This window comes from Eumetopias jubatus, unplaced genomic scaffold (genome assembly GCF_037043125.1).
Source record: "Eumetopias jubatus isolate StellerSeaLion01/CBP00866 unplaced genomic scaffold, mEumJub1_p1.0 scaffold_3, whole genome shotgun sequence".
NCBI classification, from domain to species: domain Eukaryota; kingdom Metazoa; phylum Chordata; class Mammalia; order Carnivora; family Otariidae; genus Eumetopias; species Eumetopias jubatus.
The window spans coordinates 138,146,749-138,169,960 of NW_028274809.1; the positions used below are offsets into that span (position 1 = coordinate 138,146,749).

Here is a 23,212-nt window from a genome sequence, read left to right on the forward strand (position 1 = left end):
GGAAAGGCAGTAAGATATGCTAGCCTGTGGTCCCAGGGGAGGTCAGGAGCAGGGATCCAGGTGGGAGCCATCTAGATACATAACACTAGTATTTAAAACACTGAAACTGACTCCAAAGTCTCAGCTCACCACCTTGTACCTCTGTTCTCCACCATTTCTTTAAGCTAAGCTCACCTAAGCCGACTGCTTCCATCTCTAGGCCTTCCCCTTGCTGACCTCACTTTTGCTGTTGAAGGTTGCCTTGAGCCTCACAGGGTGAAGGACAGTGGGAGCTATAGGACACACGCTGGGTCTGTGATTATGGTGACCAGAGTGCTTCTCTTTGGAGTAGCTCTCGACATTTTAACCATGACTTATTTACTAGAGCCAAACACTGAGCTTAAACGTGAGCAAACTGGGATGGATGCCTGGGTGGCTCAGTCGGTTAGGCAGCCGACTCTTGATTTTGGCTCAGGTCATGATCTTAGGGTTGTGAGATCAAGCCCTGTATCGGGCTCCACGCTGGGAATGGAACCTGTTTAAGAGTCTCTCTCTCCCTGTGTCCCTTCTCCTTCTCTCTCTCTCAAAAAAAAAAAAAAAAAAAAGAAAGAAAGAAAGAAAAAGAGAAGAAAAGATAGACCCTAGATTCACAGGGTGTTCTTTAGATATTATAAGCCAATCACAAATTCTCCCCCATAGCTGTTATAATTCAGTATTATAATCTAAGTTACATGAAACAAAGTTTTTAGTGCTAGTGGTTGTCCTCAGTTTCACATACCACTTGTCTACTTTTTGAAATACAAACACAGACTAAATAAAAACAAGAGACTAAGAAACGACAAAAATGTGTCTTTACTTCCCAATGGTATTCCCATTGTGGGGTTTGACATTTAATTTTATTGGAATAATGCACGGCTGCCTTACACTTTAATCTGTTTTATCAACAGTATGCATATATGACTTTATCCTTATATAAAAGCAATCTTCAGTTATCTTTATGCCTTGAAAACCCTTTCCTATCCCAAAGTCATGCCTCCTGTGTCTGCTGCTAATTGTATTGCTGATTGATTGATTGATTGATTGATCTGTTTATTTAGTTATTTCTTGTAAATCCAAGTGGAATTTACTGTATTGTACAGGGTGAAGTACAAACTTATTTATCTTTTGTTTCTTCTCCTCAAAAGATTTTGGAGTTAAAAATATGACTGCGTTCTTATTTATCTGGAATGATTTTTGCTCATTGCAGATAAGCTGTCTGGCCCCTGGCTGGCCTCCTGGTGAGTTCAAGGCCCTAATCCAGTAGCACAGCAGAACTCACACCACCCTGAGCCTGGAAAGATGGTGTCACAGTCTACAGGCCGGCAGGATTCTCCGGTGGACTTGTGGGAAAGGGACGGCAATGACCCTGGCAACATTGATGGTTCTCCCAGCCTCCTGGACACTGACCAGTCCCCTTGCCACTCAGATGTCAGGTTCATGAGGCACAAAGCTTCCTGGATTAACCCCCAGTGTGAGCAGCAACAGCTGCAGGATTTGCCCCCTCGGGTGCCGACAAGGGGGCACAGTGGGAGCCACTTTGGAGGGGACACCGCCTCTCCCCTCGGCTCCTCACCATTGTCTCTTGGGGACTCCGCGGTGGAGACATCACTGTCGCAGGATCCTGCAGACTCTGCCCAGCGCTCAGGTGACAAAAGCAGCGACCTCTCTTTTACCTCCACAGAAGAGCAGGCGGTGGTTTTAGGACACTCTCCTCAGATGTTTCTGTTCACAAGCTCCTCTCCCGGTCCTGAAGCTGACCATGCTTTGCTGCAGCCTTCCCAGCTGACAGCTTCCACCGATGAAGGTAACTCCCGTCAGGAATTTACCTCATTCCCATCTGTTCCCATGCTGGCCTTGGTCTACAGCCCGTCTTATTGTCTTCCTCATGAGAAAAAAGTCATGGCTTTCCACTTTGATCAGAGGCCAGTGCATTAGCTCACTTAATATTGTCCCCGGTCCAGCTACCCGGATAGTCACACCGGCTAAAATCAGATATTTCCCTTCTTCGATAGCAGGGAGGTGCCATCTTTGCTCAGCTTAGCTGATAATCAATGCCATCTTTGAGCTGGTGTGTGCCTTCAGGAGCTTCCAGCTCATGAAGTTGCCTGCAAAAGAGAGGATTGGGGGCGTTCTCAATTCAGTGTGGTGGGAGAAAATGTTTCCAGACAGAGTGGGCTCTATTTCACACAAGTACTTTCCTAGGAGATAAACTCACCTCACCTCTCCCTGAACCGCGTGTGACTAGAAAATAGTAAGATTTAAAAATAGTCATCACAATTCCCCCAAAGACTATACAAAACCTTTTTTTTTTTTTTTTAATTAAAGCCAGGGCTCCCATTGCTATGAAGTAATGCACATATTCTTTTTTTTTTAAAGATTTTATTTATTTATTTGAGAGAGAGAGAATGAAAGATAGAAAGCACGAGAGGGAAGAGGGTCAGAGGGAGAAGCAGACTCCCTGCTGAGCTGGGAGCCCGATGCGGGACTCGATCCTGGGACTCCGGGATCATGACCTGAGCCGAAGGCAGTCGCCCAACCAACTGAGCCACCCAGGCGCCCCGTAATGCACATATTCTTAAAAATACTGGAATTCCTAAAATAAGATAATGTGTGCAAAATGCCACTCAAGAGTCAGTAAGTTATCTATTACTGTTACAATTTGTGACATTCTAATTTTTTAAAAAATATTCATTATGTTATATTCACTGCGTTAATTTATATTTTTCTTAGAACCCTAGTTCAGATAATCAATGAAGTCTTTTTCTTTCAAAACAATTTGAAAGCTGCCTGCCTGCCTGTGTGTGTGTCTGTATGTAGGTATTTATTCATTTCTTACTAGCAAGAACCAGTCCTCCCCCTTCCCTAAATTATGGGGTTTATTTGTTCTATTGGAAAAACTTTTGAAAAGTCGAAGATGATGACAATCTTTAACATATTATTCATAGCTTAAGAATAGCAGATTTTGGGGGCTCCTGGGTGGCTCAGTCATTAAGCGTCTGCCTTCGGCTCAGGTCATGATCCCAGGGTCCTGGAATCGAACCCCACATCGGGCTCCCAGCTCAGGTCCCTCTCCCTCCACCTCTCCCCCTGCCTGTGCTCTCTCTCTCTCTAATGAATAAATAAAATCTTAAAAAAAAATAGTTCACCAGGGGCACCTGGGTGGCTCACTCGTTAAGCGTCTGCCTTCAGCTCAGGTCATGATCCCAGGGTCCTGGGATCGAGCCCCGCGTCGGGCTCCCTGCTCCGCGGGAAGCCTATTCTCTCTCTCCCACTCCCCCTGCTTGTGTTCCCTCTCTCGCTGTGTCTCTGTGTCAAATAAATAAACAAGTCTTTAAAAAAAAAAAAGAATAGCAGATTTTGGACAACCTTAAAATGGGCTAGTTTTGAAATAAGCAAAATGACACACTCTACAGCAAGTGGTTCTGCAATTTTAAATTATCCTGTAGCTTTGTCTTTCTCCCAGAAAGAAAACAGGTACCCCACCCCCTTCTGTCCTAAGCCAATAACCCCCAGGAATTTCTCTAAGTTCCTTTAAAAACTACTCCATCTTAAACTTGGTAGGAGGATGCAGCCCATGGGATTAAAAAAAGAAGTCCCCAGAGATCTGGTCTTTCTTTGCTGTGGGACAGCATTGCAGAGAATAGGCATTTGCCACTAAGACAAGGGATTTTTCCTGTTACTGCTTCCTCCCAATGACAGCAGCAGGGTATTCCTTTTCTAGATAATATGGTAGAGGAAGGCCCACCCACCCACTCCCCAAGCCTAGAAGCATTTCCTGAGGCCCCAAGAAACAAATCCACAGATCCTTTTGCTTGCAGAGGACTTACTCATTTATAGAGCACACTCACATTCCTGGTCTCCTTCAGTCTCCTAAGAGCTCCCTATCCCGGTGTGAGAGATGAGGACATTTCGATGCAGAGGCCCAGCCAGCTGCTGCATTAGAATCGGAATCCACATTTTGACTCTCCTCTGTCCCTTTTTGTCTATACTCGGGGTCCAAAAGCTATGACCTGTGGGCCAACTCCGGCTGGCCTCCTGATGTTACAAATAAAGCGCTGTGCATGTTGCTCATAGCGCCTCCCTCACCCCAGTGGCAGAACTGCATAGTTGCAACAGATGGCCCTCAGATCCTACAGTATTTACTTCCCAGTCCTTTTCAGAAAACGTTTGCCCACCCCTGATGGTTTCTGAAGCTCAGAGATTCAAGGTTCTTCATGAACAGTCACTTTCTTGAAGAAGAGGCAAGGGATTGGGCGATCCTGCTCGCATTGCTCTTCGTCACCCTGAGAGCTGCATAATCCTGAAACCACCTGTGGCATTTTGGTCTAATTTGAACAACTCAGCTCTCAGGGCTCTCACGGAAATGTTTCGCCTTAAATGCTGCAAGAAGAAATCACATGACCAGAGTCGTTTTGTTTTGATGGTGTTCGCTGCCAGTAATGGAGTGGCTTCGGGGGGGGGGGGGGGGAGCATGGATGAGTCAGCTGAATCTACCCTCGGCAGTTTCTTCTAGTTTTTGTCTGCAGGAAGACCATTTTAGAGAAGCAACGCTGGCCTTTTTCAGACAGGTTTATTTCTGTAAACAAGAAGTTTTGGGGGACACCTGGGTGGCTCAGTCGGTTAAGCGTCTGCCTTCGGCTCAGGTCATGATCCTGGGGTCCTGGGATCGAGTCCCTCATCGGGCTCCCTGCTCAGCGGGGAGCCTGCTTCTATCCTCTGGCCCTCCCCCCCTCATGCTCTCTCTCTCTCTCTCTCTCTCTCTCTCTCACTCTCTCCCTCAAATAAATAAATAAAAATCTTTTTTAAAAATTTAAAAAAAAAGAAGTTTTGGGTCAGTTGCAGTGCATGGGAGAAGAGATCCCATAATTCTTATGGCCCTGCTTCTAGACTGTTCTTTCTCATGCTTCTCCATCTCCTTTAGGTAGTTTCCATGATCCTCTTCTCCTCCTACGCTCTTCACCTCATTGGTCTCCATTCCATTGGCTCTCTCATCCCTTCTCTGAGGATTCCTGCCAAGTTGCTCCGATAGGTTTTTGTAGAAATGACCCCCATTTAGGCAATGTCTGCAAAGCCTAACACCAGAAGGATCTGTCTTCTTCTGGCATCCTAATTTATTCTAGAATTGTGCTAATTCAAAAACAAACACCCCACAATATTTAAAAGCCACTTTCTAGCATTGTTTTGTTTTCTTAGGGAATCTTTGAACTTTTTTTTCTCCGTTTTTAATAACTTGCTGCATTGGCAGGTGCTGTTCAAGTCAGTGGAAGAACCACTTTTTCGAATTCCTTCTCTCCAGAGGTATTTCTGCTCCCAGTCGATGTCGAAAAGGTGAACACAGCTTCTTTTTTCTTTTTTTAAAACCACAGAGAGTGTTAATTCCTTAGATGGTGCTGTTGTGATTTAAATCTGGAAACTTCACTTGATGAAACCTGGTGGATAGGTGGTTGCATTTCAGCCTCTGGCAGGAGCACTGAGCTAAGAAGGGCTCTGAGTCAGTGCCTGTGCTCGGCTGGGAAATTTTGCATGACTGCTGCCTGATGTCTACCCCTGGGCCACCACCAACCCGGGCTCTCATATCACGAGAAATTCATCTTGGGGTGTCTGTTGGTCGCAGTGGAGTAAATTTTATGTGTCTGGAAGATATGGGCTATACTTCATATAATGACCTGTGATCACTCAGTTAAGTGAACATTTATATTTCTATGCATTAACTCCACTTAAATACAGCTTCTTGATTTTTCAATCCAGTACACCCTCAATGAAAAACAATCGACTGTGCTTGTGAGTATTTTAATGGGTACTTTTTCTTTTTCCTGCAGGAAAACGCCCACTTCTATGTTGCAGATATGATTATAGCAGCAATGGAGAAAGTTAAGTGCACCATCCTGAGTCAACAGCACACAGAGCACTGGGGTGTGGAAGAAGCCAGTGGGGCGCTCGGGAATGACCACGCTGACTCTGAAGTCACCTTTTATACCAACATAAAGCAAGAATCTGGGTCTTCCAATTCTTCTGACAGCGGCTATGAAGGCAAGTGGGGCAAATCAGAGAAACTTTATGCTGTGTTCTCCACTTACATCTCTTTTCCTGTCACATCCCAAAGTCGATCTTCAAATCCTTTGTCTAAAACCTTCTAAAACTTCCTGAATAACCAGCTGCACAGCTCAACCCTGTCCTGCAGGACCCCGTGCAGGGTCCAGTTTTCCAGGGAAGAGCACATGAGGGGGCCTGCTTTGATTGGGTGTCCCCAGCTGGTCAGCCAGCCATGGCCAGGGGAGCGAGGGAATGTGATTGGATCATCATCCCCTCTGAGGCCACCAGTGGGGAGAAAAGAAATGATTCCTATTTCAGTATCCCATTTCTGTGCTTTATCTTTGAATCTTTCTTTTTCTGTGTCTGTTTCTTGGCCCCATTTCTAGTGAACAAATCATCCCTGATTTCTGAGTAATAATGACACATCCCCTCCATCCGTTCCCTATCCGCCTTTGACCTGCACCATCACATTAGCCTCTGGCCAGTCATTCTGTAAGAAGTGCCTTTAGGTCCTCAAGACACATGTGCTGCTTTAATTTTCTCTTCATTTGCAGCCTCTTTCCCCTCATCGATCCCACGCACATCTGTCTTTCTAGAACAACTTCTACTCCTCTAAAATGGCCTGCTGAGATTGCGCCACATTTTATCCTGGGATTTTTAGCCTTGTGGGATGCAGCTTCCCAACAGGCATCTCCTGATCTCCCTATGTTTTAGTTACACGAGCCTGGTAAACTTGCCTGCAGACATTTCTCCCAAGCCTCTGCCTCCCACCCTTTGCTTTGGCTAGGCTCCTGGGAATGCTGGGTCAGTGTCTCAGCTCCCTTATGAGGTTTTAAATTCTTTGATGGATAAGCAATTGTCTCATTTGAATTTGCCTTCAGCATAGTGCCTTGCCAGAAATAGTATTTTAGAGATATTTGTTGAATGGCTAAGTGGAAGCTCTTGTCGAGCGGAAATTTTTTTTAAAGATTTTATTTGAGAGAGAGAGAGTGAGCATGAGCAGGGGGAGCACGGCAGAAGGAGAAGCAGACTCCCTGCTGAGCAGAAGGCAGACGCTTAACTGACTGAGCCACCCAGGCACCCCTGAATATTTTTAATATGAATATAAATATGTTAAGTGAAATTTTAAAATATTTCTCCACCCCAATAAAAATACGCATTTTTTAATCACATATCTCTCTTGTGACATTTCTCGTGGTAGGTATTTCTCCTTTGAGGTAGGCCAGCATACTTTAAGTTACAGGTTGGTCTTGAGAGCATTTAAGAACAAACAAAAAGAATAGAAAGCATCAGCATTCAACTCACCTAGAGGGAGCAGTGCTTCCTGGAACTTTTTTTTTTTTTGAATCAGTGAAATATATTTTTGTGTTTGTACTGAGTTGCAATGTGAACGTATGTTATTGTGGATCGTGGTCAAAAGAGGGCGGGGAAATACAGAGGTGGGTGAGGTTGCCCTGTCAGACCCAGGAGGAAACCAAAGCTGAGAAGTTGATTGTCCACAGTCACCCAGCTAGGATGGGGCAGTGTTGTTGGGGTTTTTTTAAATTTTTTTAAGATTTATTTATTTATCTTAGAGATAGAGTGCGAGATCACTTGTGGATGAGCAGGAGGGGCAGAAGGAGAGGGAGAGAGAATCCCAAGCAGACCCCACACTGAGCACACGGAGCCGGACGCAGGGCTTGATCCCAGGACCTGAGATCATGACCTGAGCTGAAACCAAGGGTCAAGTCAGATGCTTAACTGACTGCACCACCCAGGCAGTGCGGTTTTAAATCCTGACCAGTTCCCTGTGAAGCGATTTCATGTAACCTCTGCATAACCGTCGGGCTAGAATTTTTCCCTAAACAACTGTATCCATTTCTCTGTGTTTTTCTCTTATGTTTATTCAAGTGAGTACAGTTTCATTGTGATTACATACTCATATTAATGTAATTCCATTAATAATATGATTACATTATATTAACAGTATTTCATATCCAGTCTTCCAAGTTGCTACAGTTTTCACCTTTTTCCATGATGGTATTTCTTGAGTCAATAACATGATCTGCAATATCAATTTACTATTATCTGGCATATAGGTAGCTTTCAGTATTTTAATATTTTAAATGGACTGCAAATAGCTCCTTCTGATCAAAGCCTGCCTTTTTCACCTTTTTTTTTTCTTTTAATGACAACATTCTTACGATAATTCCCCAGGCTAGCATTCGGGATAGAAAAACATGGATATATTTGTAGTAGTTTCCTTAGGTTGCTGTAACAAAACACCACAAACTGGGTGGCTGAAAAATGTATTCTTTCTCAGTTGTGGAGGCCAGAAGTCAGCAATGAAGTTGTTGGAAGGGTTGGTTCTTTCTGGAGGCTCTGCGAGAGAACCTGTTCCATGCCTCTCCTGGCTTCCGGTCCCTCCTGTTTCTTGGCTTGTAGACGCATCACTGCTGTCTCTGCCTCCGTCTTCATGTGGCCTTCTCTGGATGTCAGTGTCTGTGTCCAGATTTCCCTCTTTATAATATAACCAGTCATATTGGATTTAGGGCTCACCCCAATCCTGTATGACCTAAGCTTAACCATCATATCTAATTCCTCAAGACCCTAATTCCAAATAAGGTCGCATTCACAGGTTCTGGGTGGATATGAATTTTGGGGGGACACCTTCAACCCAGTACAATGCTTATGTCACCTCTACTCTTTGACTCACTGTGAAGCTGATTTTCGCCCTCTTTCATTTTTTTAAAACTTTGTATTATGGAAATTTTCAAACACACGTAAAAGTAGGCAGGTAACTCTTATGATCCCCCTCATCATTATAGATCCTCATCCGTCTGTTTCATTTAATCACGGTGAATGGAAGAACAACACAAAAATAGCTCCCTGCATTTTTTAATTCTTAAAGCTGGATTTTTTAAACTCTTTGAATGTAAACTCTTGACCCATTTTATTTCCCTGTTTCTAGTTAGTTGGCTGTGACAGTTTTTCTTTTTCTTCTTTTTGGTGAAACCCCCTTCATTTCTTTTTCTAGGTTGTGCTATGCTACAGGGCAGCCCCGTGGCTGGGACACCCACTTACTGTGATGTGCTGAAAGAAGCCTGTAAATGTGATTTCGATGACTTTGTTATCGTAGGTAAGATTTGGAAACTTACCAGCGATGACTCGTACTTCCCCTCTCCCACACACATATTGACATGCATCCCATGCAGTACCACGTTATAATGGCTTTCAAAGAAGCTTCTCCCAAGATCAAATTATGTCAGGAAAACAAAAAAAAAGGATGTTCTTATTTCAAATGTCTTGATAATCAATCTCTCATCTCACTTGTAGAATTGAATGCAAAAGCAGATACTCATTATAGTCTGAGATCTGTTTGGCCTCTCAATTAAATTTTGGTGGAATTTCAGGTGAGTGTATTTTGAAATCCCATCTTTGGTCATTAGCTGTAGTCTTGTAATAGAAACCCAAAGAACCTGAAGTATGGAGATGCTGAAGAACTAGTTCTTTTTGAGATGCAGGGATTTATTTTTATGTTCTTATAAAATTGAGTGTGGGTTAATAAAACAGACTGAAATACTTTAATACCTTTTCTTTGATTTACTTGCAGAACTTGGTGAGTTTAGCAATATCACAGAAACCTGTGGATGTTCCTGCAGCTCCTCTAAGAGGTATCTCTCCTCCGTGTCCACCTGCCCCTAGACCCCTGGGCCATCACCTCTGACGCACTGTGAACACCAGGCCTCTGACATATCCGACCAAATTCAGCCAGTTCTAATGACAGGGATTACTACTTAGCGATGAAACAATCACCACTAAAATTTCTATAGAGCTTTCTATAGTTTATATATATACGTGTGTGTGTGTGTGTGTGTATATATATATATATATAGTGTTTAAATGCCTTTGTATATATTCTCATTTAATCAGGCTGGGTGGGGTTTTTAACCCCATTTTTATATTTGTGGAAACTGAGGCTCAGACTAAATGTGCCTCAGGACATAATGCTGTTAAATGAGCAGAGATAGGACTTGAACTCAGGTCTTCGGGCTCCAAATCCAGTGCTTTTTTTTTTTCACCACATTTCCTAGTCTTGGTATCCTCCATAAATAAAAGCTGCTGTGTTGAGTAAGACAGCCGGTGGGTGGGTGGTGCATGCTCCCTCATGTGACACCTCTTCTGAGTTCTTGGAGTGGGAAGGATGATTGAAAACAGGAAGACTCATAACATATTCCTCACACGTGTAGCTTTCCACTTTTTGCATCTCCTACCTTTCAGTATCATTTATGAGCCAGACTTCAGTTCTGCTGAACTAATAGCCAAAGAGTTGTACCGAGTATTCCAGAAGTGCTGGATGTTGTCAGATGTTAATCATCAACTGGCAGATTCTCTAAATGCTGCTGGCTCGATAGTAAGTATCAAAATGAACTGGCCTCGAATTGAAAGTTCCTAAACTCTCTTCTCTCCTGCTGTTCACTTCAGACATTTATGCATTTCTTTGTATGGTCACTGGGTGTTGGGGGAGACATGAAATGAAGGATGAATCTGACATTTATTGAGTGTTGATTATGCGCCAGGGAATTCAGCTTTTCACATTTTCATCCTCATCAGTATCCTCTTAAGTAGATGCTGTTGTCATGTTTATTTTAAAGTGTTAGTTCCAGCCCCTCGGCAGGGCTGGTCAGTGGAAGAACAGGAGTCATGCCCAGCCTGGTCCCTTGTAGACACACCGCCCTCTGACAGCCCACATCCTACTGCGGGGAGAGAACTTTGCGGCAAAGCTAACATAGGGGGAGGAATAAAGCACTCTGCAAGTGCAGAGGAGGAGTGTTTATCAGGGGACTTGGGAAGGCCGGTTGGAGATCTCAGAACTTGAAAATGGTAGCAGGTAGAAACACATGGAAGGGGAGCTTGGCAAAGGGCAGCAGGAGTAAAAGTGATGGTGGTGGTGCGTGGTATGTTTATCGAGCGGGGTGGCTTGGTGTGGTTGATAACATGTGTTTGTGTGTATCCGTGTGGGGGGCGTTGATCTTCCTGGGAAATTAGGTTTGAAGGATGTGGTCACATTGTGGAGGACATAGAATGCTACTTTGAGAAGTTTGCATGTTAAATGCAAACAGGGAAGTTGAATGGTTCAGAAGGAAGCCACTGGACATTTTTAAGCAGGGGAATGATCTTAAAAGAGCAGTTTCGGAGGAAGTCTGACAACAGCTGCGGGTTCTGGTGGGCAGCATCTGGCAGCCTATAGACTAAGAGCAGTAAGGCTTCTGCTGTGAATAAAAGCATTCTGGGTCACAATGACCTACTTACAGCAATCTGAAGTCTGGAAACAAATGAACTCCCAAAAATACTAAGAAAAGTGATCTCAGCTGGATGGTGTTTCAAGGAAGTCTTGTGCAGATGGCTTTAGATACAGGGAGGGCTCCTTTCGTTCAGTTGAAAGCAGTTCTAATTTTTCATGGCAAATTTTAATGCTGGAAACACATTTGAATGTTCTTTTTCTTTCAGTTCCTGAAATGTGCTTGTTTAGGTTGCTCTGCAATCCTCTTCTGTGTTATGCAGGTAGTGAATGAAGAGCAGGTCCGGAAAGACTTTGAATCCAGTGTGGATGTCGTTCAGGAAATTACCCTTAAGTCGAGGATCAGAGGGGCTGAAGACTGGGAGCCCCCCAGATTTCAAATCATATTTAATGTTCATCCACCACTCAAGTAAGTCTGGGTTGCTGCGTGGGCCTCCAGTCCAGGTAACAAGGTGTGTTGGGTCCCACCTCTTTGTGGAAGTAGGTGAAGGGAAGAAAATTACACACCGAGGGATGAAGGAAATTTTGTTTTAGGAAAAGGAAGGTTGGGCATATTTTTCTGAGTCAGCTTCTTAGCTCCCTGTTTATCATGGGTTTTGCGGGGGCTCTGTAAGTTTGACAAGTTGAGAATTTAACTATGTCCTTAATTATGTACATTACATAGCAATTGAAAATTAAGTAGGTTTAAAGGGGTTTTTTTTTAAGTGGCTAATATTGAACCTTAAAAATCATATACAATAATTTTAAAAGACCGCTCTATTCACCAGCACAATGTGAAAGAAAAATCAATGGATAATTTTTTTTTAAAAGGGAAACTAATCCTGAGGAGGGGTCCTAACAGTTAAAAAATGCAACAGGATGCAAATAAAAATAGCTTTGTTCTCTAAGAAGTAACAAAATCCTAAAAGACAAAATGACAAAAGAGGATGCAAAAGAAAAAAAGAAATAAACTCATTTTTATAACTGTATATGTATAAATAAAATATATAATAATTTAAGGTAGAAGTTTAATTTGTTTCTGAGAACATATGACATTACAAGGGGACATTTTAACCAACTACAGTTTCTCCATTCCTCTTGGCTTGTATTTAATGTGTTCCTAAACTGCAACATAAAGAAGGGACTGGCAAAGGTTCTTGCCTGTGCCCCATGGAAGTGCCCTATAGGCTCTGTCTTGTGTTTTTCTTTTGAGAGAATGACAAGAAGGTCTCTGGGATGCTTGGGCAGAAGAGCTCCTTCTCCAGACTTGGGGTGGGGTCACTCTCCTTAGCCAGGGCTATCTTTTCTCGAGAATTTCCCTATATCCTCTCTAAGGGAGACAGGTAGGGGTCCACACATTTTTACGTTGGTCATTTTTGCTGACCCTAAGTTGTAATAAAATTTTGCAACTTCCTTCATATTTCCAAATCACATATGAAGTTGTGGTGCCAACAGTTCAATAGAAGATACTTCAGTAGACTATCGCTCACCAAATAATGTTTGATACTTAGGTCTTACATGACCTCTTATTCATCCAAGTTTCTTTGGATTCTTTTGTGAACTTCCCGGGCACATCACCTCTTGGTGTTTCATCTCCCTGAACTTTCTCCCATGCGTTGTGTGTCTCCAGTTCTCTCTGGTGGGGATCCTGTGCATGCACAGTAAGCAGTCTCTAAAGATCCCATGGTGGAATAGTTATTCATGGTACCGACTTTGGTTTGGGTAATAGCAGGGGTTTTTAAAAGGCCCAGAGATCTCTAAATAAATAAATAATAAAATCAAATAAAATAAAAGACCCAGAAATCTCAACTAGGAAACTCTCTTGAAGAATGCTATTTTTTTCCCAAATGAAAAATGACAAAATTAAGGCCCCGAGCCAAGAAAAGCACCATGATGTCAGTTTCTTTTCCAGTCAGTGAAAAATGCTCCATTGGCTATTTCTGAACTGTAACTGTGATCATTTTATGTACTCAGGAGGGAACTCGTGGTAGCAGCCCAGAATTTTTTGTGTGCTGGTTGTGGAACTCCAATAGAACCTAGTAAGTATGAGCAATGAATTACCTGTTGAGTATGCAGTGACGGGGGAAGAATAGTAAAGTTGGAGAGTGCACTGTTTTTGTGAGCGATGCCTTTGATGAAGTTGTTACAAGAACTTCATGATACTGCCCTCTCTTTCATGAAGAGGCCATCGTGACCTATAAGGCTACATGGCTGGCCTGTTACCTCTTGGACCATCTCCTCCTTCTCTCCCCATTGGGCACTCAGCTCCAGCCACATGGCCTCCCTTCTGGTCCTTGAAGGAGGCAGGCTCACTCCTGACTTAGGGATTTGCATCTCTGCTTTTCTCGCCCTAGAATGACATCCCCAGTGGCTGGTTCCCTTACTTCCTGCACATCTTCACTCAGAAGTTACAAGGTTTTCTCTGGCTGCCCTGTTGAAAATGTCCACCTTGCCACACTCCTGGCCACAAACATACACATGTACACTTTACCCTTCCTTATTTTTCATTCTAGTACTTATCTTCCTAAAATACTCTTTTAGATTCTACTGATTTTTCTTATCATTGGTCTGTGTCCCTGTCTAGATTCAAAGTTCCATGAGGACAGACATGTTGTCTGTTTTATTCATTGCTCTATCCCCTGCTCTTACAAGAGCACCTGGTGCAGTTTCCTCAAAAGAGACTTGTTCCAGGCTTGGATGGCTTATCAAGGAGCTAGCCAAACTCCTCTGAGAGGGTTTGAGGAGGTGGCCTAAAAGAATCATTCCTGGGCCAGCTGGGGCCTAGAAAATCAGACTTCTTCCAGTCAGAAATGCAAATTGCCCACTGAAGACTCTGAATCACTTGTTCTGCTTATGAGGGCATCCACAGGTCTGACCTCTAGAAGGCTGGGAAGAGGAGCTTTGCTGGAAAGGGTTCTTTTGGCCTTTGATAGGAAGTCTTGGAAGGAAAAAGACTTTGAGGAGCTCCACCTCAGGAAATAAAAACAGAAAACAGCAATCTGTCTGGGATTCCTTCTACCATATTGAATGACGACAGTGCCCACCATTCATCATAGTTGTAACTGGTTTCAGTTACAGGACTCATCCTCGCAGCTAGTCCAGTACGGACCATGTCTGTTTGGTTAACCACTGTATCCTGGTTCCTCAGTATCGAGTGCATGATTGAGTGCATGAGTCAGAAACTATGAACACGTGACTGTGATTCCACCAACTTTTAAATGATCTCCCTAAGTTTGTTCAACTACGGAGATGTATGCCTTCCCTGGTGGCATAAACGCGATCCTTCCCTCACGGAGCTTGCTTATGGGAAGGCAGAGTCATCAGCCAAGTGAACAGCAAGGATGATGCTTGCAATGAAAGAGAAAGTCCAGAGTGCTGTGGGATTTACCTCATGGGAACTGAATCTGGGCTTGGGGGGCTGGGAGGGAGAAGTTCTGTAGGGAAGTGGTCATCCCCAGAAGCATGTGCATGTGTGTTGCAGGGGTAGGGGTCACCCTGAGCAAAGGGCCTGCAGCGATTGCAGAGAAATCCTGTGTGACCAGAGAGTAATAAGGAGAGAAGAAAGCATGCCCACAGGTGCCCAGGGCACAGATGGTAGATGCGTTATCAGTCACAGAGGCAATTTTGGACTTTTCCTATGAACTTCCTGTATAGTTCCTAGGATATATTTTGACTTTTTATTTTTTAAATTTTTTAAAAAAGATTTTATGTGAGAGAGAGAAAGCACAAGCAGGGTGAGGGAGAAGCAGACTCCCTGCCGAGCAGGGAGCCTGACTCGGGGCTTGATCTCAGAACCCTGAGATCATGACATGAGCTGAAGGCAGACGCTTAACTGACTGAGCCACCCAGGTGCCCCTTGATTTTTATTTTAAGGTATTTTTGGACTTACAGAGGAGTTGCAAAAATGGTACAGAGATATTCTGTATTCCCTTCATCCAGCCTCCCCTCCTGTTAACATTTTATAATCATCAGAGTATAATTACTACAACTGAGAACTTTGCATTGGTACAATCCTATTCACTCAGCCACAGACTTACTCAGATTTCACCCATGACCTTGATCTGCTCCCAGATCCAATCCAGAATTGCACATGTCACGTAGTTGTCAGGTCTCCTTTGTTTCCTCCAGTCTCACACATGTTGAACCACTTGAAAAGTAAGCAGACAACATGACAGTTTACCCTTTAATACTTCAGCGTGTTCTAAAAATAAGGATGATGAACAGTTAGCACACCAAAGGAAATTAATAACAATTCTCTAAATATTCTCTCATACTAGTCCATATTTGTTTGTGTTTTTCTCATGATGTCGTTTATAGCTAATTTTTCAATACAGGTTCTAACCAAGTTTCATACACTGCATTTAGTTATTATTTCTCTTTAGCCATCTTTATTCTATACCTGCACAATCCAACATGGTAGCCACTAGCTCATGTGGCTATTTAAGATTTAATTTAAATTAATTAAAGTTAAAAATCCAGTTCCTCGGGCACACTAGCTACATTTCAAGTGCTCAATAGCCACATGGGGCTCGTAGGTACTACATTGGATGGCACGGGCTTAGAACATTTCCATCCTCCCAGAAAGTTCTGTTGGACAGCATTGTTCTAGAATTTGTCCTTCCTATTTTTTTTCTGTCTCATTGACTTCTCCTCCAATGAGAACAGTTGTGGTTTTAGAGCAGGGCTTCTCAATTTCAGTACTACTACCTTTGTTGTCCTGCTGTCCTGTATATTCTAAGACATTCAGTAGCATCATCAGATGCCCCTCGTGGCTCCCCAATTACAACAACTGGAAATATCTCCAGATATTTCCAAATATTCTTAGGGAGAAAAAAAAAAATCACCCCTGGTCTAGAACTGGTGGTTTAGGATGCGTCGTCTGGCTCTGTTTTAATTAAAGGACTCAAGAAACCGAAAGAGAGAGACATAATTTATTCTGTATTGATAGTGTAGTACTTAGTAGATAGTCAATGAAATTTGATGAATGAGTGACTGGATATTGAAATGTTAAGATTGCAGATTTTAGGGAAAGATGAATTACATCAGGAAAATTTATTGGCCCCGTCTGTCCCTCTCTCTTTTCCCATCTTGCTAAGTTTGATCAGAAATGTAGAGTGCAAGGACCAGAGCATACCTTCCTTTCTGCCCATTTTATAGAAAATGTATCAAGGCCCTGTCACAAGCAAAAAAATACTCATTATCTGCCAAATCAGAAATCTTAATCCAGGATGGGAAGTAGACACATACAACTGACTTCTCAAGCTTTGAAATTTAAGAACTCAGACATTAAGCATTGTTATTGTTAAGTTCTTAACAATAATTCGTCAACCCTAGTTGTGTGTACTTATAGTTGAACCCGGTTATTTATGATTCCATATTTGCAGATTCATCTACTCGATAATATTTATTGGTGACCACAACATCATTACTCATGGTATTTTCACAGTCATGCCCAAATAGGCACAAAGCTCCAAAAATTTGAGTTGCCTGAAATTTGAGTTGCCCTATGCACATGTTTCCAGCAGAAGGCAATGCTCTGCCTTCTTGTTTTTATTTCTCATACTGTAAATAAGGCCTTCTCACGGTTTATTGAATGCCTTTTTTTTTACAGTTTTGCATTTTTTGTTGGTGATTTAGCTGTTTAAAATATCCCCCACGTGTAGTACTGAAGTGCTTCTAAGCACGAGAAGGTTATGATTTGCTTTATGGAAAATATACATGCATTAGATAAGCTTCATTCAGGTGTGAGTTATAGATAGTTCTGTTGGCCCTGAATTCAATGATATAACAAAATATACTATAACAAAATAATATATTAATAATATATTGGTAATGTATATAAAAGATTGTTATTATTGGCATATTATTGGTAATATACATAAGGTTGTTAAAAATAAATTATAACAAAATATATTAAATACGGTGTCTTTTAGCAGAAAACACACATGAAACAAGGTTATATACTGACCAGTTGGTGAAAATGTTGTTACCACAGGCTCACAGAAGCCTAAACCTGTATTTCCCTCAGGAGCATACTTCAGTCTTCACGAATTTGGTGTTCATGACAACTTTATAGAACATAAACTATTGTAAATAATAAGAATCAATGGGTGCTACCGGGGTCTGAGGGATAATTTGGGCAAGCACAAAGGCATTAGCTCCTCACCCTTGCCCTCCGTTGAATGCGGCAGAAGATGAGGGAGCTGTGATGGCCAAAAGCTGGAGCTTCAGAGCAGACATGGGTGGGAATCCCACTGGCCAGCTCCCTGTGTGTCTCTGGCATATGCAGCTTGTTATTCCCTGTCTCTGCTCTCATCAGTGAAATAAGGGAAGTAATAGCCCCAGAGAATGACACACCATAGGTGAGACTTTTAACCAGAGCATGACACAAAGTGCGTGCTCAGTAAAGGATTGCTCCTGCAGTCACTCAGGCCCTGTTGATTGATTGATTGATTGATTGATTGGTTTTATTTTATTTTATTTTTTTGGTAAACATATGTGCAGAAGCATACAGGACTAGCAATGTACTTAACTCATTGAAAGCTCACTTTATGCAAGTAACATCTCTTTTCATTAAGATATAAGCGGCCTTGTTTATTCTGGAAGCTGGTGTGAGGAAACTAGATTTAGAATCTGCAGTGTGCCAGGTACTTTGGTAGCTGCTTTCTCACCCAGCGATTCATTTCATCTTCGCAGCCTGTATCGTCTAATATTTGTATTATACCTTATGGTATTTTCATTACAAAGAAACCCGTGAGTCAAAGGGTGAATGATAAATATCATCCTCGCTCATCTTAGACTCAGATGTTGAGGGAGGGACACAGGGGAGACTTAACTGAATTGCTGTCTTCTTCTTAAACTTGGTGGTGGGTACCCAGGGATTTGTTGTCTTTGTCCCTATACCTTTTGCTTGTGGATATATTTTGTTAGATATATTTCTGAAAGCAATGCATGCTCATTTTAGCAAATTAAAAAATGCAAATGAATGAAAATTCTTTCTCCCGTGCTTTAGAAGTATTCACTACTGGCTTTTTGGTGAGGATCCTTTGGACTGTGTATGTGTGTTTTTAAAAGCAATATCAAGGTCGCAGTATACCTATCTGGAACCGGATGTCCACTGCCCACCCTCATCCATGAAATTCATCGGTTCTCTGTCATTTCATTGTTGAGTGCACCATACTTGTCTAGCCAGTTGCTTCTTGATGTATCTTTAGATTGCTGTCCCCCCTCCCACTATAAATGTGCTGTATGAACACCTGTCTGTATCTCCATGTGTGCATGGTTAGCATTTCTGTCTGGTGTCACGGAAGTAGGATTCCCGCTACACACTGAAGAGTTAAAGTATATCATGGAAATGTCCTCCGAGAAAGTCCCCTCCTGTCAGCCCTGAGAGTGAGTGTCCGCCCCTCTGCACCTCGCCTGCTCTGGGTCCTCTACTTTTGCAAGAGTTTGATGCAAAACCAAAGAGTTCACTCAACATGCACGTCTTTGTTGTTGAGATGGTTTTTCACATCATTCCTGGTCATCGGCATTCCGTGTTTCCACGTCTCACCTATTCCCATCCTTGGTGCATTTCTGTAATGTGTTTCCCACGGATTTATCCAGGAAGTCTTTGGGGTGCTACTCCCTAAGAGTGTATGCAGGGTGCTTGACAATTTACCAAGCACTTTCGGTCCATGTGATATCCCAGAATCTAGTTCTGAGTTGCTTTTTATGGGAAGAGATTCCCACCAGCCCTCAGGCTGCCTGCCAGCCGGAGGCAGAGAGTGGACGCCCACCGGATTGCTAGACTCTAAATCTCCTGTTCTTTTGGCTACGCTGCAGTTTACAATGCCCGTCTTCCAAATTCAGGAGTACTGGGGCTGGGAGGAGGTTTCTCTTTTTTCTGTTTTTGGAAAGCAACACTCGGGAGTGGCCATAATTGACGGCCTCCAGTTCCCGCCCAAGGTTTTCGCAGTTGCTGCGGGGTCCAGTGCAAACCCAGCAGTCCGAGGCTTGAACCCGGGTGGGAATGGGAAGCGGGGGGCAGAGGGCGGTGGGCTGCCAGCCCAGGTGAGCTGTGCTCCGCCCCCCCAACCCCCCCCTGCCCCGCCCCGTGTGCTCTTGCAGAGTTTGTGAAGCGCCTACGGTACTGCACCTACCTGGGGAAGTATTTCTGTGATTGCTGCCACACGTACGAGGAGACCTGCATCCCTGCCCGGATCCTGACCACGTGGGACTTCAGGAAATACTACGTCAGCCATTTCTCCAGACGGCTGCTGGACGGCCTGTGGCACCAGCCCGTTTTCAATTTGCTGAGCGTTGGCCCCGGCCTGTACGCCAAGGCCAAGGAACTGGACAGAGCGAGGGTGAGCAGCTGCCTCCGCGAGGGGAGGCGGGGCCGGTGGCGCCAAGGTCCCTGGCTGCGAATGCGCCTCGCACGGTCTCCGGGCTGACCCAGGCGGACCCTCCACGGGGCGGATTTACCGCCAGCCGCTGGAGCTTTAGTTTCGTGAACCCCCTTCCAAGGCCGCGTACCAAATTTCCTATTTACGCATAGTTTTGCATGTATACGTAGCTTTTGAAATGTATTTATTAGTAGTTTTAAAATAAACCTGTTTATGTTTAAGGTGTACAGCATGGTAATTTGATATTCAAATACAAGTGAAATAATTACTGGTCAAGATAATTAACCTATCCATCTCCTCGCAGTTACGGTGTGTGTGTGTGGTGAGAGCACCTGAAATGTACTCTCTTAGCAAATTTCCAGTCCTCAATACAGTATTATTAACTATAGTCATCATACTGTATATTAGATCTCTAGATTTATTCATCCTACATAACTTCACCTTTGTTCCCTTTGACCAACATCTCCCCATTTGCCCCACCTCCCCATCCCTGGAGAGCTCTGTTCAACTCTTTGCTTCTGTGTATTTGACTTTTTTAGGATTCCACGTGTAAGCGAGACCATGCAGTTTTTTCTTTCTGTGTCTGTCTTATTTCGCTCGGCACAGTGCCCTCCAGGTTCATCCATGTTGCCACAAAGGGCAGGATCTCCATCTTTTATACATAGTTTTGTGTTTTCCTCAAAGAAGTCCCCCAACAGTTGTGTAAACTTCAGGCTCCACTCAACATGGGTCCCTCCTGGACTCAAGTCAGGAACCCCTGCTATATAGACTGTTTACTTCAAAGGCTTGTCTTATAGAGTTGTGGCATTTCAAAGTTAGAAATAACATTTAAATTGGACTTATACATTTCCTGTGCCATTGATCACATTAACTTTTCCTCCGTTTGGTTTCTCACGTTAGGAAACCCGGGAGCAGCTTTTTCATATCAAGAAGCTGTTGAAGACCTGCAGGTTTGCTGAAAGGTACTGGGGTTGGCTGGGCCAGGCCAGGCCTGAGGGGCAGGGAGGGCTGGGAGCCTCGACACACCTGCCAGTCCCCTGGGTGCCACCTGGTTCCCACCTCCTCCAGTCCACAGGGCCCCTTAGCACAGCAACTCCCTCGGGGCCCCTCCTTGGTGATGCAGACCCTGTCGTTAAGGTTACTAAACTTCCTGGCTCACGAGTAGAGAACTTAACGTGTTAGAAGACTTGGCCAAAACAAAGATGAAATAACTCTAGCCAGTGGCCACTATTATTATTGTTGTTGTTATTTTAAATTGTGATAAAGTACACATAACAAAATATACCATCTTAACCATTTGAAGTGCACAATTCAGTGACATTAAGTACATTCAAATTCGTGTGCAACCGTCACCAACATCCATCAACAGAACTTCTTTATCTTGCAGAACTGGAATTCTATATCCATCTAGCAGTAACTCCCTCTTCCCCTGCAACCACCATTCTCCTTACTGGCTCTATGAACTGACTCCTCTAGGTACCTCATATAAGTGCAGTCATATAGTATTTTCCTTTTGTGACTGGCTTATCGAACTCAACATAATGTCCTGGAGGTTCACCCATGTTGTGGCATGTGTCAGAATTTCCTTCCTTTTTTAGGGCTGAAAAATATTCCATTGTATGTATCTAACACATTTTGTTTACCCATTCAGCCATCTTGGGTTGCTTTCCCTTTTAGCTGTTGTGCATAGTGCCGCTATGAGCATGAGTGTATCAATGAATCGAAAGCCCTGATAGAGAGGTGTGTCCAACTGTCATTACTGTGTAGTATTCTATAGTATGATGTGGTGTTAATGTCAGTATTGTTCTCTTACTGGTAGATTTTTAATCTAGTAGATTTTTAATATCTTTATATTAAAATAGACTTTAATATCTCTATAGATATTAAACCTAATAGATTTTAATATCTGATAGATACTTAGATTTTTAATACTATTTGTTATTAAAAAAAACTAGGCTTTAGGTGAGTCTCTGTGCACATCCATAATATGTCCTTAGGGTAAACTTCTAGAGGTGGAATTTCGGGCAGCCATGGCATAAAGGTATAGGCATGAATTCAATGACAGAGATAGAATTTTTTAAGTGAAAAAATAGGTTACTCAAGGGGTTAAGATTATCTGTTACAATGGGATCATAGTTTTTAAAAAACTGTTTTGTTTTAAAGCTTCTTTCAGTTTCTGATCTTTATTTAATGATAATGTATTGCTTTTGAATTAAATTTCTTGGGGAGGAGCACGTCTCCTGTAGTTATTTGGCCTTAAGCTCTACCTCATGGCGGTGGTGTGACAGGTTAATTACTTCTCAGACTGTCAGTTTTCTTGTCTGTAACATATAACATTCCCCACAATTACTGTCTACAAAAATTTCTTGAGTATCCATTCTGTGCTTCAGATAAACAATCCACAGGACTCATGGTTACGTCCAGGGGGAAAGCACACACCCATCATTGCCGGACTGTGTGTTAGACACAGATGCACGGGGCCCTGAGGACGCAGAAGAGGCAACATTTGGGTCCTAAGGGGTGGGGCGGGGAAGAGGGCCACAGAGCTTCTTGGAGAAAAAGGCTGAGCTTGAAGAGCAAGTCGGACTAAAGAAGAAGTGTCAGGGATCCCTCAGCAGAAGATGCAGTGTGAGCGAGCATCTCAGGCCAGATGGAGAATTCAGCCCAGTTTGGCATGACTGGAATGTCAAGTCCAGTGTAGGCAGTGGCTGGCTTGGGCATGCGTGCATGGTGATGCCACTAACTGATTTAGGGAATTCAGGAGGAGATCAGTAGGGGTTGGAGAAAGTTACAATCAGTAGGTGAATGTCCTTGGGACACACAGGTGGCTACGGTCAGCTCACAGTTGGATGCTTGGGTCTTGTGCTCAGTGGTGGACTCCTGGATGGGGGAGTCGTGCACCTGCCTACGAGCAGTGGTTCTCCTGTTGGCTGGACAATAGTCAGCATGCGGATGGACTTGAAATTGAGCTGGAATGAGTAAGGTAGTCTTTTTTTTTTTTTAAATCTCAGTACATGTTTCCAAGCCTTGAAAAATCAATGTGCAGTTGTCTTTTGCTCAGTATCTATATAGGCAGACTACAAGAGATAGGTTTTTCTGCTGGTTCAGCTTTTTGAAATCCGCTTTTATGGAATTTTAAGTTCCTGGCTTCCAAACAGACTTGCAAAATGTCAGATGGTGAGTCAGGTCAACTTGCTCTTGGGTTTTGTTGTGTGTGTGTGTTTTTTTTTAACTGAGTTTAAAAAAAATTAAGTGTGAGCACCAGAGAAAACCACTGCCCGCTCAGCCTTCTTGTGTCGTGGCCTCTGCGTGGGTGGCTGTCTGAATTGCTCTTTGTTTCCTCCCTGGCAGCGAGCTAAAGGAGTTTGAGCAGGTGCCGAGGCATTTGACTGATGAGCTCCACCTGTTCTCCCTGGAGGATCTGGTCAGGGTCAAGAAAAGGCTGCTGGTGCCCTTGCTCAAGGACATTCTAAAAGCTTCCCTTGCACACGTGGCCAGCTGTGAGGTAAGGTGC

The 23,212-nt window shown here is 43.3% G+C and overlaps 1 protein-coding gene and 1 long non-coding RNA gene across 5 annotated transcripts in view; one reads left to right on the top strand and one right to left on the bottom strand.

Annotated features, from left to right (window-relative positions):
* RUBCNL (rubicon like autophagy enhancer) overlaps window positions 1-23,212 on the top strand; it is a 39,715-nt gene that overhangs the window by 13,662 nt on the left and 2,841 nt on the right. For 3 of the 4 annotated variants that reach the window (XM_028103758.2, XM_028103767.2, XM_028103755.2), the window contains exons 2-12: window positions 1,226-1,822; window positions 5,264-5,346; window positions 5,838-6,048; window positions 9,068-9,169; window positions 9,644-9,704; window positions 10,312-10,444; window positions 11,542-11,741; window positions 13,286-13,350; window positions 19,421-19,659; window positions 20,599-20,660; window positions 23,050-23,203. In XM_028103758.2, the coding sequence (XP_027959559.1) occupies window positions 1,318-1,822; window positions 5,264-5,346; window positions 5,838-6,048; window positions 9,068-9,169; window positions 9,644-9,704; window positions 10,312-10,444; window positions 11,542-11,741; window positions 13,286-13,350; window positions 19,421-19,659; window positions 20,599-20,660; window positions 23,050-23,203 (1,815 nt within the window). In that variant the 5' untranslated portion in view covers window positions 1,226-1,317. The remainder of the gene's footprint in view (window positions 1-1,225; window positions 1,823-5,263; window positions 5,347-5,837; window positions 6,049-9,067; window positions 9,170-9,643; window positions 9,705-10,311; window positions 10,445-11,541; window positions 11,742-13,285; window positions 13,351-19,420; window positions 19,660-20,598; window positions 20,661-23,049; window positions 23,204-23,212) is intronic. The other variant, XM_028103774.2, reaches the window with a different exon arrangement.
* Window positions 812-4,356, bottom strand: LOC148164755 (uncharacterized). Its single transcript, XR_015767901.1, has 2 exons — window positions 3,846-4,356; window positions 812-2,123 (listed from the first exon to the last, which is right to left on the bottom strand). It is a non-coding gene; the product is annotated as an uncharacterized LOC148164755 (long non-coding RNA).